This window comes from Octopus bimaculoides, chromosome 1 (assembly GCF_001194135.2).
Source record: "Octopus bimaculoides isolate UCB-OBI-ISO-001 chromosome 1, ASM119413v2, whole genome shotgun sequence".
NCBI lineage: Eukaryota > Metazoa > Mollusca > Cephalopoda > Octopoda > Octopodidae > Octopus > Octopus bimaculoides.
This window is the reverse complement of record NC_068981.1, coordinates 73,810,241-73,827,900: the sequence shown is the minus strand read 5'-3', so window position 1 is coordinate 73,827,900 and position 17,660 is coordinate 73,810,241. Positions and strand designations below refer to the sequence as shown.

General features: G+C 35.7%; 1 protein-coding gene across 1 annotated transcript in view; it reads right to left on the bottom strand.

Moving 5' to 3' along the window:
- The window catches only part of LOC106881193 (SKI8 subunit of superkiller complex protein), a 68,819-nt gene extending 57,212 nt beyond the window's left edge, over positions 1 to 11,607 (bottom strand). Inside the window, exon 1 of the mRNA XM_052967511.1 lies at positions 11,286 to 11,607. Within this exon, the coding sequence (XP_052823471.1) occupies positions 11,286 to 11,337 (52 nt within the window). The 5' untranslated portion in view covers positions 11,338 to 11,607. The remainder of the gene's footprint in view (positions 1 to 11,285) is intronic.
- Positions 11,608 to 17,660: the final 6,053 nt, after the last annotated feature.

Below are 17,660 nucleotides of genomic sequence, written 5' to 3'. Positions count from 1 at the left end.
ATATATATATATATATATATATATATATATATATATAGATAGATAGATAGATACATACATACATACACACATACAATGTTCCTGCTATTTTGATCGACAAGTGTACTCATAAATATGTTTATGTATAAATGTTGTCCTTGTAAAGTATATACATATCTATGCAAGTCATCACCCAAGTGCCAAATTACTACACTGTAGTATGTGTATATTAGCTATGGTTATATTGAAATTAACAACTTTAATGCCATCTGCTCTATACTGCATTTCAAATCAGTACATCCACTATTCAAATTTATGTGACGTCAACAATGATGAGAAATACTTCCCCAGCAAAAGAACAGATATCTTAAACAAACGATTAATACTTTTAAGTGCCGCCGTGAAAATAAGTTCATTCTTTCAAACTATGACAGAACTATCGAGTCAGATTTAACAAACAAACATAGGCCATCATACCATTCAAAACAGTAACGTCTGGGAATATGTCATTTATATAAATAAGCATATACATATGCATATACATACATGCACTTACATGTTTGTATGTATGTGTGTGTATAGTTTGTGTGTGTTTATATAAAAGGTGTTTCATATATTTGGCAGCGTTTAAAGATTGAACTGCAACTGTAGTGATTTTATATTAAAGTTATTCAAGAATAATCAGACAGAATGTGCATGAAAGAAATGTATTACATCACAATCAGTGTTCATTACTTTAGTTTTAATTCGTTCAGTATGAATTCAACAATGAGCCTAAAATTCTTGTGCTGTGATTTTGTTTTACAGCCAGGAGAAAAATATTAAAACAGAATATTTGAGATACATGTGTTGTTCAGATTGTTATTAAATGATTTGAGGAATTTATAGATAAAATAAAACTTGTTTACAAATAATTGGTTGATGAAGCGAGAAATTATATTGAAAACAATAAAACTGTATTTGCAAAGAATGTCCATGCGGTCTGTTACACAAATAATAGCAAACATTAAATCTTCTAGGCAATTTTTCTTCCTCCACACAAAAACCTGTAGTCTTCAGTCTAACTTGAAATGCATCAACTACTTCTTACAGATACGCATCCATCAACGAGGGAGCCTCAATGCACTTGGCTAACCTGCTAAAAATAGCGACCAAATTTAATCCATGATACGTCTCTCGATACAAAAAAGAAAGGTCACATTTATTAATGTTCTAAATAGATAAAAGACAACTTTGTCACGGCTGAATCGCCTTTGTTTATATGTCTTCTCAATCAGGGTTAATCTACAACAAGAGCAACCACGAATAGTGCTTCTATGTGGTCGCTTGATCTGACAGAAATAATGACCAAATCTCTCTCACAGCACACCTTGTTGTGAAAAGAAGACATTAGATAATGTAGTCCTACTTACAGAATACCTTAAAAACACGGAATAATCATGACTAAAATACCTTTGATCATAAGTTTTCTCAGAATGATCTTGGAGCTCACCTTCACCGCTGCCACCACCATCACCATCACCATCACCAAATACAACAACATATATAATTTCTCGCTAGTCCATCTCTGCCGTCTAAGCTATAATCTATATTACAACACAGCTTTGAATGTTTGTATCTGTCCGTATGTAGAATCCACTACCCATCTGTCACTCTCATGGATATTGGCCACCAAGATATCATATTAGTCAGGCTCGAAGTTTCCGTTCCTCGTTCTTCTAACTTAATCAGTTGATTCTATTGCTTCTCGAACTGCTCACTAATGCTCTCTTTTCTCTTTCTCTTTCTCTTTCTCTTTTACTTGTTTCAGTCATTTGACTGCGGTCATGCTGCAGCCATGCTGCGGCCATGCTTTAGTCGAGAAAATCGACCCCAGGACTTATTCTTTGTAACCCTAGTACTTATTCTATCGGTCTCCTTTGCCGAATCGCTACTGCGATGCCTGCAACACAACCATAAGAAAAAAACGTTACTTGATACTTTGGACAACTTGTAATTTCTATTCAAATTGTTTATTACACAAAGAATAAAACTGACATTGGAGTACTGTTTATACATCTGGAGATGTAGTATAGTTTTATATATATATATATAAGCATCTCTCTTTCTTTCTCTGTCTCTGTCTCTCTCTCTCTCTCTCTATATATATATACATAGTAACAATAATAATAATCCTTGGATGGATGAATTTCTCATCAATTTATTGATCAAAATTGATGAGAAGGTCAATATGAGAGATACACAGAAAATAGCAAAGTACCAGGACCTAGCCATTGTGTTGGAGAGGCTATCGACAATGCGGATAAAATGTATCCCTATAGTTATAGGTGCATTTGAAACTATCCCTAAAGATTTGATCTGATAGATAGAGGAAATAGGCATAAAACCTAGTTTAGCGTAGCTCCAGAAAACAGTATTATTAGGGATAGCTAGGATACTTAGGAAGGTTCTTAGTATCTAAGGTTACTTGTAGCCCGATGTCCGGATTTTCTTCAATCAATTTAATCTGTTGTGCGTGTATGAAATAATAGTAACAACAACAACAACAACAACAACAACAACAGCAACAACAATAATAATAATAATAATAATAAAGATGGTATAGGCACACTCCAGAAAATGGTCTCAGAAAATGAGAAAGCAACTATACTCTGGGATATGCTAATGCACACAAATAAAGAAATTAAAGCCAAAAGGCTGGATATAGTTGTCAGAGATCAAGAAAAGAAATGCCTTCTTATCGATGTATGAATACCAACAGATGACAATGTTTCCCTAAAAGAAACGGAGAAACTTTCAAAATACAAAGATCTGGAAACAGAGGTAACTCGAATGTGGAGCCTAAAAATAGAAACAATTCCTATTATAGTAGGCGCATTAGGTATGGTAAAAAAAAAAAACATTCAGAAAATACATAACAGAAACACCAAGACTGCAAATATATCCGCACACATCCTACGTAAAACGCTTTCAATACAGTGAAAATAAGAGCATCTCAACAAACCACAGCACATACACGAGGCACACAGAGCTACGCTTGGTAGTGCAGTGAAAGCACGTGATAAAAATAAGACTACCGAATAATAATAATAATAATAATAATAACAACAACAATGGTTTCTAATTTTCCCACAAGGGCAGCAATTTGGGGGGAGGGGATAAGTTGGTTACAACGATCCCAGTGTTCAACTGATTCTTATTTTATCGACCCCGAAAGGATGAAATGTAAAGTCGACTTCGGTGGAATTTGAACTCAGAACGTAGCGACGGGCGAGATACCGGTAAACATTTCGTCCGGTGCGCTAGCGATTCAGCCAGCTCACCGCCTTGAATAATAATAATAATAATAATAATGATGATGATGATGATGATGATGATGATGATGATGATGATGATGATGATTGTTTTGAGTGAATTCTATGATAACAGCAAAATATCTTTATCTTTATTATTGTTGTTTGTGATCTGCAGATTGTTACATAAAGGCAATTGATCTTTTTCTGTTGTGATTGTCTGATATCGTCTTTTCAAGCAAAATTACTTCGATTGAAAACTCAGTCAAAATTAATGCATATACCAACCTAAACCAATGAGCGACATAGGCCAGTAGAAAGCTCTCAGCTTGCAAGTCTAAGACTTGGTTTTACTTTATGTCTAAAACCATTATATTTCCGTTACGTTACTAAACTTTTAAGAACTGCATGAACACCACAACCGTCCTTGCCACAATTAAAATGTTAGACAAAAATTCACGTACTGCTTCTTTTGAAGTCAAATGCAATAATCATCAACTGATATACAAAAATATTTGACTAAATCCGACGCATTAGTTAAGAGCATGGCTGTATAGTAAGAAGTTTGTTTCGCAACCACATTGTTCTAAGTTCAGTCCCACTGTGTGGCACTTTTAGCAAGTGTCTTCTACTATAGCCCCCGGACTGACCAATGTGAGTGAATTTAGTAGGGAGAAAGTGAAACAAGCCTGCCATTATATACATATATACACATATATAATTGCCAGAAATAATGGGCTATATACGTATATTTATTATAGGCTCACAGCTGTTTCAGATATGTATTTGGGTCAGTGACAACTCGTATATAGGCACTGCGGAACTACAACACCTCTATTTCAACTCGATATTATCGATAACATTCAATATAATGGGTCCGTTTTTAAAAAAATTCTTTCTCAATACTTGTACATTATATAATCCTTAAGCTTAGTGTCAGTAACCATACCATAGTTTATGAAAAGAAATCAAAAATTCTTGTATAGAACTGTGCGCGTCACAGTTCCAGCGAGGTGATATTTGGCTGTTGTGCGCATGCTCACATGTCCGAGATCGGTTGCTTCACGCTAGGGAGAGAGAGCACTGTGGTTCACGTAGTGCCAACCCCGGTGTGCTTGTGAAAGTGGTGTTTCTTTTTGACACCGCGTGTGTTGTACTTAAAAACGTGTTTATATATTCTTGAATGTGAAAAAGTGAAGAATTAAATTATTATCCTGCTTCCAGCTTCAGTGTTGCTGCCGGGATTTGAAAAATAGGGCATATCCCCCCACATTGTGATTTAGGGGTGATTTTAGAAAAGCAAGGGGTAATTCGCAGCGGTGTTCAGTGAACAAATTAAATACAGTACCCGGCAGTGACTAAAACGCGAACCGATCAAGTTTATAAAGAAATTTTCTTTTTATATGTTTGTTTCCTTTTCAAGGTAGTAATCCAGCACAGCTGTAGTCCATTGACTGGAACAAGTAATAGTGGAAAAAAAAAACAAAAAAAAAAAAACAGAAGACATAATATTCCGAAGTTTTTTTTTAGACCTATTCATTTAAAACTCTAGAACTGAAAGTAAAATAAAATATAATAAACATATCTAACTTATTAAATTTAGTTAATTTTAGAAGTAAATTTAATTACTGAATGTCATTTAACTTAAACGTGTCACCTATGTTATTACGATTGGATGAAATTCACAAATGCTTTCAGATTTAGCAGCATATCAACAGCTAAGACTACTTTTTGATAGGCCGAGTGGACTGGAGCAACGTGAAGTAAAGTGTCTTGCTCAAGGACGCAATGCGCTGCTGGGAACCGAACTCACGACTATACGATCAGGAGCCGAATATCCTAACCACTGTCACGCGCCTTCTCATATATACATACACATACATACATATGTATGTATATATATATATATATGTGTGTGTGTGTGTGTGTGTGTGTGTGTGTGTGTGTATATGTATATATGTGTGTGTAAATATATACTTATATATACACACATACGTATGCATGGATTTTTATATGTGTGTGTGTGGTGAAGCAAACAGGAAAAATACATATTGAAATATGAGTAAATGCATATATTTTTTTTTATTAATATTCAGCAGATGCAACAGAGTGACACGTGGTTCAAGAGTTTCGTGTGTTGGCACTTATCAAACGTTGGCATTTAACAAGTGTTGCTTCTGCTAAATATTAATGAATATATATGTATAAGTGTGTGTATGTGAAAGAGAGAGAGAGAGAGAGAGATTGTGTGTGTATACACGCGCACCCACACACAGATATTTTGCTGTTTAGTTACATTATTGTAAGGGAAACGTATGCTGTACAGAAAATACACGTAATTAACCTCAGCCAATCATTAAATATGTAAAAACTTTCATTGATCGTGATTATCTTGATGTTCATTTTAAGAGTTATGTTATGGACTTCTCTCAGTGAAGTACTTTTACAACGCCAGATGATTCTTTTCACTGAATACCATACTAAACCCGTACCAATGTTTTATTGGGACTTTTTGCTATTTCGCAAGTGAGTATCGGAAGTACTAACATGTCAAAATTTATAATAATAATAATAATAATAATAATAATAATAATAATAATAATAATAATAATAGTATTCCTTTCTACTATAGGCACAACGCCTGAAATTTTGAGGAAAGGGACAAATCAATTACATCGACTCCAGTGTTTCACTGGTGTTTATTTTATCGACTTCGAAAGGATGAAAAGCAAAGTCGATCTCGGCGGAGTTTTAATTCAGAACGTAAAGACAGACGAAATATCGCTAAGCATTTCGCCCGGCGTGCTAACGTTTCTTATTTCTTTACTGCCCACAAGGGATTACACACAGAGGGGACAAACAAGGACAGACAAAGGGATTAAGTCGATTATATCGACCACAGCGCGTAACTGGTACTTATTTAATCGACCCCGAAAGGATGAAAGGCAAAGTCAAGCTCGGCGGAATTTGAACTCAGAACGTAGCGGCAGACGAAATACCGCAAAGCATTTCGCCCGGTGTGCTAACGTATCTGCCACTTCGCCACCTTATTTATTTAACAATAACAATAATAACAACAACAACAACAACAATAATAATAATAATAATAATCCTTTCTGCTATAGGTACAAGGCCTGAAATTTTGTGGGAGGGAATGGTCGATTACAACTGATACTTATTTCATCGAGCCCAAACGATGTAAGGCAAAGTCGACCTCAGCGAAATTTGAACTCAGAGCGTAAGGACGAACGGAATACCGTTAAGCATTTTGCCCGGCGTACTAATGATTCTGCCAACAACAACAACAACAACAAAAACAACAACAACAAAAACAACAACAACAACAACGATTGTAATAATCCTTTCCACTGTAGGCACAAGGCCTGAAATTTAGGGGAAGGGATTAAGTCGATTACATCGACCCCAGTGCGTAACTGGTACTTATTTCATCGACCTCGAAAGAATGAAAAGGCAAAGTCCATCACGGCGGAACTTAAACTCAGAACGTGAGGACGGACGAAATGCCGCTAACCATTTTGTTCGGTGTGCTAACGATTCTTATTTCTTTATTGCCCACAAGGGGCTAAACATAGAGGGGACAAACACAGACAGACAAAGGGATTATGTCGATTACATCGACTCTGGTGTGCAACTGGTACTTTATTTATCGACCCCGAAAAGATGAAAGGCAAAGTCGACCTCGGCGGAATTTGAACTCAGAACGTAGCGGCAGACAAAATACCGCTAAGTATTTCGCCTGGCGTGGAAACGATTCTGCCAGCTCGCCGTCTTCTTAATAATAATAATGATGATGATGATGATGATGATGATGATGATGATAATAATAATAATAATAATAATAATAATAATAATAATAATAATAATAATAATAATAATAAAAGATAGAGAAATAATTTTTTTTTATCAATACGATAGACAATTACAGGCCGATATTCTGTCTGCCACTTATGTGGAAATTATTGACTGGAATACCCGCAGAGTCACTGTACGAACATCTGGAAAAAAATGGAGTCTGCCACATGAGCATAAGGGTTGCAAGCGTAAGTGCAGAGGTACCAAGGATCAACTCCTGATAGACAAAACTGCACTTAGAGACTGCAAGAAGAAAAGTAACTTAGCCATAAGGCGTACGATATGATCCCACACTCTTGGATAATGGAATGTGTGAACCTATTTGGTATTGCATCGAATGTTGAGCGATTGCCTGGAAAAAGTATGGCGAATTGGAGGATGGACCTAACAGCATACGGAAGAAGTTTAGGGACAGTAGAAATCACGAGGGACATCTTCCAAGGGGACTGCCTGTCTTCACTGATCTTTCTACTGTGCTTGATACCACTAACACTGATACTGAGGAAAGCAAAAGCTGTGTATGTATTCAAAAGCCGCCAACAAAAAGTCAACTGTTTGTTATTCATGGATGACCTCAAACTTTATGGTAAAGATGAAGTACAAGTCAGTTGCCTCGTTGATACGGTGTATACTTCTAGTGCTGATATCAGAATATAGTTCGAACTGAGAAGGTGTGGTGTATTAATCTTGAAGAGAAGCAAAATCAAATGTATGGACAGGCTATCGATACCGTCTGGGGAGGTTATGATGCAGATAGTAGAGATGGGCAATAAGTACTTGGGGATTTTGGAAATGGACAAATTGATGGAGAAAGAAATGACAGAAAAATTTAAGGTGGAATACTTGCGCAGACTGAGAGACTAATCCTTAAGTCGAAATTAAACGGACGGAATAAGATCGAAGCTATCAACACCTGGGTAGTTTCACTACTTAGATATAGAGCAGGCGTAATCGCATGGACAGCAGACGAACTAAACAGCTTAGACAGAAAGACAAGGAAGTTGCTAACTAGATATGGGACACTCCACTCAAAATGTGACACAGACAGACTATATGTACCAAGAAAAAGAGGAGGAAGAGGACTTATTGGATGCGCACACAGTATTGGAGCAGAAGAAAACAACATAGTATGTTATGTAAAAAATGTCACAGAACCGCTATTATGAAAAGTAAGAAGGTCAGGCTTGTGTAGGATGAAAGATTGCAAAGATAAAGCACTGTACAAGCAATTGAAAACGATTGAAACTGAAAATAAATGGGTAAAGAAAAGATTGCATGGACAATTTCATAGGAATGTTGAAGATAAGACAGACAGAGAAAAAAGATGGCTGTGGATGACTAAAAGTGATTTAAAACCGGAAACGGAGGCTCTAATCTGTGCTGCCCAAGAGCAAGCACTGAGAACAAACTACATAAAATACAGAGTAGACAACACACCAGAAAGTGATAAGTGCAGAATCTGTGAATAAAATGGTCAAACCGTATGGCATATTACCAGCCAATGTACGCCACTAGCCCAGAAGGAATATAAGAGACGCCACGATAATATAGAAAGGCTTGCTCATTGGACACTTTGCAACAAGTTTGGAGTTGACAGAAAAAAAAAATTGGTACGACCACAAACCCGAAGGCATCATCGAAAATGATAATGCAAAGATCCTGTGGGATTTTATGATTCAGTGCGACCATGCGATAGAGAATAGGAAGCTTCCTTAATTGAGAAAGAAACCAAACTAAGACATAGTCTTAATTGAGAAAGAAACCAAACTATGCCCAGCTGGCAATAAGGTATGCGATAAGGAAGAAAGAAAAGTCGATAGGTATGACAGGTTAGTTTGGGAGGTAATGCAGTTGGGGTTGATGAAAAGGTGGTAGTGGTACCAATAATTTTCGGAGCCCTGGGAACAATGAGTAAAAATCCCGAGAAGTACATGGAACAAATAGGGGCTGCAATAAGTGTAGCGAAATGCCATTTAGTTCGCTGTAACGACGACGACGACGACGACGACGATGATGATGATGATATGTTCTGTAGATGTAGAGCAATGTAGGTTATCACTTCCTTTATTGCTGAAAAGGGTCATGCTTCATCAACGAGACATCTCTGTTCAAAGATCTATAAATTAGTTATATCAAATTGTATTCAATGAAACTTGACGCTGTTTTTTAGTTTCTGAGGACGCATTAGCATTAGAGCATGTAATAAATACCAATTTATTTCCTAAGTATAAAGCTACAAATTTGTTGAACATGGAAAGTACAAAAATGTTCATATCGTTTCAAAACATCATTATCTGTATTAATTAAGTGAAATAATTCCAGATGTAAATAAAAGGCGCCAGTACAGATTCTGATTGATGAGTACTTTCTTTTTATTTATGCAGAATTCATCCTTAGCAGAAGGATTATTGTGAGGTTATGCCCTTTTCTAAAGAAATTATCTACTTGCGTGACATAAAATAGCATCAGTCCAGAACTGTAGAAATATAGGCCCCTTGTTCATCGACAAAAGAAACCAGTACTAGATGAAGCAAATATATTAAACAATCTTATCGGACTTACATGTTAGAATATAAATTTTAATATATTGCTATACATATAAATTTTAATAATTGCTAGCAACAAGCGATTGATTTCATAAATATAATTCTACTTGCTAAGAAATAGTTACATATTATGATAACATACATTAAGCGGTCGTATTTGGAGCGTAAGCAACTAGTTACAGAATCTAAGAGACAAAATAAATAATGTAAGAGAATCAGTAATAAATAATGTATTTTACACCATGCCTCAATTTTAGTACAACTTACACGTTGTGTAGTATGTTACGTGGACTAGAGACTTACTCGTCGAGATTCTCTTTGAACACAAATATTCAACGACTACGTTGATAAATCTTAATCTATATTCTAAAATTTCATGTGACGGAAAACAAACAGGTTTACGGTATTAACTATAATCTAAATTAAACATGATGAAAGAAAGCTATGAACTAAAATATACATTGAACTAAACAGATTCTGCACGCAGTTAGTTCGTGCTAAGTCGTGTAAAATCGATACTAGACATATACACTAACACAATAAAAGAGTTTTGTATTGTCTTCATCCTGAGAGAAATTAGATACTATTGAATGCTTAAACGCAGAAAGTGTATTGAAAAAGCTTTGGAGTTAATGAAACATGCAATACTACTATTAATAAAAATGTTGCATAGTACTGCAGGATGTAAACTCCTGTCGAATCGAGAACGTGATCCTCATTTGAAGCCATTGCTGATTAGTAAACAAAGGAGCCTTAACTTGGAGTGTATGACCTGTTGGAAATATCAGTTAAATTTATCTTAAGTACATCCCAGCGTCTTAAACAAGTTGATAACTAAAACCTGTAGTGAATAGCGAAATGTTAGATAAATGATACCTGAAGAAAAAACAGTCTGGTCAAAACTGGAATACTTTTGATCGTAGGTGTGTGCTCGGTCAAGGCTGATCTTGGGCTAAACAAAGGCAGTCAATTCTATTAGAAAAGACATTAACGTAACAAAAATCTATTTACCCCACCCCTCCTAACATAGAAGCTTTTGGAAGAAATATTAACTTTTGTGATGTCAAAATCCACTTATTAATAATGATTCCTAGTCAATCAAATCTGCAACTTGGTTTCAATTTTTGACTGAGCAATGTTTTGTACTAATAAATCCAACGTTTTATGTCAGGAGTGTTGAACCTCAAAACATTTCACTTTGACTCCAGTTATCAATAAATGATCGCTGGCCTAATTTAGAAATCGATATTAATCGAATCCTATCGAAGTCAACTTTGTCGTTCACTCTTTAGTGGTGGATACAATAAAGTGCCCGTTAAGTACAAGTACACACACACACACACACACACACACACACACAAAGCAATAGCCATTTCACAAATTTGAAGCCTGTTCTTATGTCAAAAATCAATATTAATGATCACTATTTTTTCTGTTTTGTTTTTCAAATGAACTTGTCGGAACAAGCTATTATCTAAAAGCAAAAAGAACATCATCAAAACAAGAACACTAAAATGCCGAGATGATAAAACTGAAATGAACGTCTAAGAAAGAAATACAAAATGCAGGTAAATTTTTTTTTTATCGTTCTCACCTGTAAGATTCATTTTGCTACGAATGCCATTCTCAAGTCGTCGACGTGACATCTTGAGCAATTTTACTGTCTTTGAAAACGTACAGCGACCAACCAATCGCGGTCAGCACTTGGTGGTATGTTGAAGAAAAGGAACTGTAAACCACTGGTTAACAGGTGTCTTTTGTATAGAGAGTTATAGGATGTACCTGCTGATACAGTCAACGTATACATGTATGCATGTGTGTGTGTATGCTTGTATCTGTGTGTGTATGTGCGAGCGTGTTTTTATAGGCCTGTAAAGAATTAAACGTTCCTGCTCGCCATGTGAATCGAGTAACATTTCTTGGTTGACTGGAAATACTATTGAATGCATCACTTTGCTTTGAGAACCAGCTGTGCAGCAACCGGTTGCTTAGTCAGCCAATCGGCTTTAAAGAAAAAAAAAAAAAGACATGAAACGATTGGTACACATCCTTCGTGCTGGATTGATGGTGGGGAAATTTATAGTCAGAAAAAATTATTTAAAATTATTGAAACAAGCCTATCAATATTTAAATAAGGATCAGTTCTATTTTGGTTGCTTAACATCAACAGCAACAACAACAATAATAGAAACAATAATAATAATAAACATTTTTAATTATTAATGGATGTATAGTTTTATATTTTATTTATTTTAAAATCCTTCTGCTCATGGATATTTGTTGTGATACTGTTGTGATAAAATAAATATCTTCTAAATCGAAAGAAAACAGAAGGTTTGAGAAAATCATTAAGGAGAAAAGGTCCTCCTACAGTTTTACCTCCAACGCCTTCCTATCATTATGATCATCCTTACTCTCATCATCATCATCATCATCATCATCATCATCATCATCATCATCATCATCATCATCATCATTGAACATTTTGTATTTTCATACAAATTTCTACTGCACCACCTGCTACACCACCGGCTTGCTGGAGTGCGTGCAGCATTGTGTGTTCTTTCTTGTTGTTGTTGTTGTTGGTGGTGGGGGGCCGGATGTAAACTCTTCCCGGTATTGTATTGCATCAGTTTGTTTTGTTATGGGGTCTGGCTGCAATTTTTTTTTATCGTATTAATGTTTGTATTTTGTATTGTGTATTGTGTGTGTAATGCGAGTTGTGTTCTTCTGTTTGGTATTGGACCTGTTGGTGGTTGTTTATTTTATTGGACATTTGCTATAAAGAATATGTCTTGAGTTTGTGGATTGTTTGGTTGTTTGTGGATTGTATTATTGAATAAATAGTGCCTTGAGTAGGATGTATTATTATTATTATTATTATTATTATTATTATTATTATTATTATTATTATTATGATTATTATTATCATTATTATTGTTATTATTATTATTATTATTATTGTTGTTGTTGTTGTTGTTGTTGTTGTTGTTGTTGTTGTTCCTCTTCATATGTACGCTATTGTTACTTTGCTTTATATCAGATGTTCCAAGTCTCACCCAGAGATCTCGAATAACAGGAAGCTGGCCGTTTCACTATGGGGGTTATTTATAATTAACAATGATATATTGTCCCGGGAGGAATACAGAATCTGTGGAATTTGTAATATTTCAGTTTTGAAAGAGCTTTAAGAGAATCAGGTATTCTCAATTTGACAATGTCTTTCTTAGGATTTGGGCAGTTTCTATGAGAACATTATTATTATTATTATTATTATTATTATTATTATTATTATTATTATTATTATTGTTGTTGTTGTTGTTGTTGTTGTTGTTCCTGTTATTATTGTTATTATTATTATTGTTGTTATTATTATTATTATTATTGTTGTTGTTGTTGTTGTTGTTGTTGTTGCTGTTATTGTTGTTATTATTATTATTGTTGTTGTTGTTATTATTATTATTATTATTATTATTATTATTATTATTATTATTATTATTATTATTATTATTGAGTGGCCAAATGACACTAGGGTAAAATATACGAAGCCCAATATACCCATCATGACTACCTGTCTGATAAGGGTACACCAGGCACATGCATCACAACCATATGTGCTCAACATGATGATCTCATATCAAGATAAACAGCGCATGACCTTGTAGGTGGGGCCCAGTTAGAATTTTCTTCTGGTCGAGTAGCCCATCCTGCTCAAAAGGTCCCTGAATAAGGTTTGTTTAAGGATGTTGAGCAAAACACCCATGTTTCCCAAAGTGAATTATTCAAACCCCAAAGAATTCTTCTCAACATATGGCTCTGATGCTCCCCTACTACTTCTACTCGTGATCAGAGATACACATATTGTCAGCCACTAAGGGACATGCTCAACTGGTTAAGGTCAAACACCTGACAAGCAAATCTGTGGTATTGAGCAGAATATTTGCTGTAGCCCATCTTTTATACCAAGACAAAATATGTACATGATAACACTTTCAAGCAGTTAAAATCAAAAGCGTACTGTCTTAACCAGTTGAGCATGTCCTTTGGTTGCTGACAATATGCGCCATCTCTGATCCTGAGCAAAAGAAGTGGGGGAGCATCACAGCCGTGTGTTGAGAGGAATTCTTTCGGGTTTGGATAATTCACCTCTGGAAACATAGGTTTTCGTTCAACATCCTTAAAAAATCCTTATTGAGGGACTTTTTGAGCAGGATGGGCTACTCGACCTGAAGAAAATTCGGGCCTATTCCATCTATTTTTAATTAATTTTGTTTTTAACTAGACAGTTTGAAACTTCGAATACTGGTAGAATTTCTCACGCAGAACATGGTTTACTCTGAACGTTCTTGACAAAATTTCGAATTAAAGTTGTCGTATTTGGGTAATTTAAACCAATCAGCGACATGTATTCGGTTGAAGAAAGTTACTGCTGTTTGCGATAGTAATCGAAGAGGAACAACTTCCGGGTCATCTCTACTAAATGTCACCACTCTGTTCTATTCGTACGACGAGCGAAGACGATGTCACTTTTATCCTCTCTTCCTTTCTAGTCAGTACCATGCATCCCTTACTCTTTCCCTTCCTTCTACACTATCAACTAGCAACCAGCGAGCGAACTTATCACTGCCACTACAATTACCGTATTTTCCGGTGTATATGCCGCTATTTATTTTGTTTTACCTTCATGTTTTGATAATGTAATTTTTTATCGAATAAAAACTTTTATATTGACGAAATGTGCTTGTTGTTGATTATAGTACGATAAAATCATGACAATAACAATACATCTCATAGTTGTAAAATAAGGCATTTTGAAACTACATATATGTCAACAACAAAAAAGCCAGCTGTGGACTTATTGCTCTATGGTGTTGATTCTTCGAACAGTGGTGACATTTAGTAGAGATGATTCGGAAGTTGTTCCTCTTCGATTACTATCGCAAACAGCAGTAGCTTTCTTCAACCGAATACACGTCACTGATTGGTTGAAATTACCCAAATGCGACCACTTTAACACGAAATAACTTCTAAAATACGAAATTTTGTCAAAAACGTTCAGAGTAAATCGTGTTCTACGTGATAAATTCTACCAGCATTCGAAATTTCAAACTGTTTAGTTTAAAAAAATTAATTAAAAACTCTGTGATTGAGATGGAATAGATCTGAAAATTCTAACTTGGCCCCACCTGCAAAGTCATGTGCTGTTACTCTTGATATGAGATCACTATGTGGCGCACATATGGTTATGATGCATGTGCCTAGTGTACCCTTATCAGATGGGTAGTCATTATGGGTATACTGGGCTTCGTATATTTTACCCCAGTTTCATTTTGATGGCATGCACTGCTCTCTCACACAATAATGATAATAATAATGAATTCAAATTTTGGCACAAAGCCAGCAATTTCAGGGAAGGAGTAAGTCGATTACATAAACCCCAATTCTCAACTGGTACTTATTTATCGAAAGTTGACCTCAGCGGGTTGGAACTCAAAACATATGGATGGAAGAAATGCTGGTTAAGTCTCGATGAGTAACTGCAAAGCAAAAACATACGAAAAAGCAAACTTCAACATATACAATACTCAAAGAAGCTAAAAACTTAGCATCCAAACTACAAATAGATGACTGAACCAACTGCTTTGCAAAAAGACAAACCTATATAACTCCGAAGGACCATAAGACCAACTTCATGTACAGCCTCCAATGCAGACTAATAAAAGCAACGAACGGAGAATTAGGGATAATAAACAAAAAGGTCCTGATAAAAATGAATTCCAAAATAAGGCTACCGAACTCATAGAAGAAACAATAGTACAAATGACATCATAAATAACAAAGACCTACAGTTTCACATGATCTGCTATCGCTGAATTCTGCATGTTCATCGAAAGACTTCTCGAATTAAAATCATTAGATTTCGCTCAGTGGTTCGCCGAAATCAGCAACAAACAAATAAACATTAACATGCATGCAAGGAAATCGTCCTTATCCCGTGACAACTCGACCTAGATAAGACAAAAGTAAACCCTGACCAATTTGAGGTCACCATAGGGTGCTATGACGGAGCAGAAAACAATTGAAATTGTAACGTTATGTTTTATCCGGAAACGTACTAGGTGTCGCTGAAAAGCTCCTTGCTGTGGGTAAAACGAAATACAGGAAGATTAGTTAATTATGATTTTATACATGTTCCTCTCTCAGAATACAGGAAGATCAGTTTATTAGGAATCTATACAACATGTTCCCCTCTCAGAGTCACACACTTATTACAGCTGTCCTCCGATTTTTCTAAGCCCTGTAAAAGAAATCGGAAGTTTGGGCTTCCAGCCAGGCCTTTCGCGATACCCTTAAAGCCAAGAACTTTTCAGCTGCCCCTCGTATTGGTAAAATATTCATCAAGTACTGCATATGCCTACATAGGGATGATAGCTTAGCAATATCCCAAACATGGATAGATATGAGATGGACAAATTCAGAAAAGGCCTAGAGGAATTCGAACTAAGTCTGGAATAGGACAAAAGTGTATAATTTCAGGATGTTGACCCATCGATCTACTAGTTCTGCTACACTACTAACATTCTTCATTAATAAAACAATATAAGTGAACTGCTGGAAGCCTTTCACCAACAGTATTATATTTATGAGTTGCTTATCATGACATCCCGCCTGTGCAACCTATTTGTTTCTTAGTTGTAAAATTATTCCACCTTGATGTAAACAAATAAATAAATGGTTTTCCGTCAGTTTCGATGATTAATATTGAATTTGATTAACTGAATTACTTGCTTACCTAATTAGCATGTAATTATTGTTAATTAACTGAGTATTCCATAGGCATGTATATCCTTGATGTAATCCTCAAGTAGTACTGATACAGCATCAAGACTGATATTACCCTGTAAAAGAAATCGGAAGGCTGGGCCTCCAACCAGGCCTTTCGTGACACCCTTAAAGCCAGGAACTTTTCAGCACCCTGTCGTATTGGTAAAATGTTCATCAGGTACTGCATATGTCTATACAGGGATGATAACTTAGCAATGTCCCAAAACATGGATAAAAATGAAATAGAATGGTTTCTTCACGATTTCTGTTTCTCGGATCTCACATAGTCAATCCGGAACGATTGACTATGTGAGATCAAACAAAGGACGATTACTCGAATGTCACGCAGAGAAATCAAACTTGTAACTGCATTATTGCCAATCGCACTCGTTAACCATATGGCCGTGCTGGATCCTTATGCAAATTGCTCTTGAAGCATTGCTAATACTTCTTTGGATTTGTATTGCTACTTCGTTTCATGACTTCTCCGGTATTGGTTAACCAGTTTGTCAGAACTTGAATGAAACTTCTAGACCAGCGTAGGAGACGATTCTTTAACATCTGGACGAACTGGATGCTCATATGGGATACGTCTGTGCTTAGAAAAATAATATTTAATTTTCCAAATTTATAGGTTTGCACCTGATAACAAATGAATGTTTTAATCTGAAAGGTATATTTAAGCAACGTTTTTCGAGAAGCGGGCAGCATGAGACATGGTTCATCATTAGACGGACCGCACTACTAAAATATTGTAAGTTTTCGTTAGGTGTGCCATTCAGAAAGTCTTAGGGACTGTAGTTTGCTCATGACTAGTTTAAACCTTTCTTTTTTTACGTATGAGGTTTTAGTGATTTTGCCAACGAGCAGTTTCAAGTTTGACTGGAAGCGAAAGGTAGTTCAACGCTCTTAGTTTATGCTCTGTTCTCCGAATCATTGAAAGATTCCCGATGTAGTTGGTCGACATGTTAAAAATAAGAACTAAATCTCTCTGAAATCACCTAGCGGTCTTTAAAGATAGACAACATAAAACCACGATATATTGAATAATATAATCTGAAAAGATGGGACATTTATGGTTATATCTAATCAGATTTATTTTGCTTTCGTCTTTATCCACCACCACCGCCACCACCACCACCAC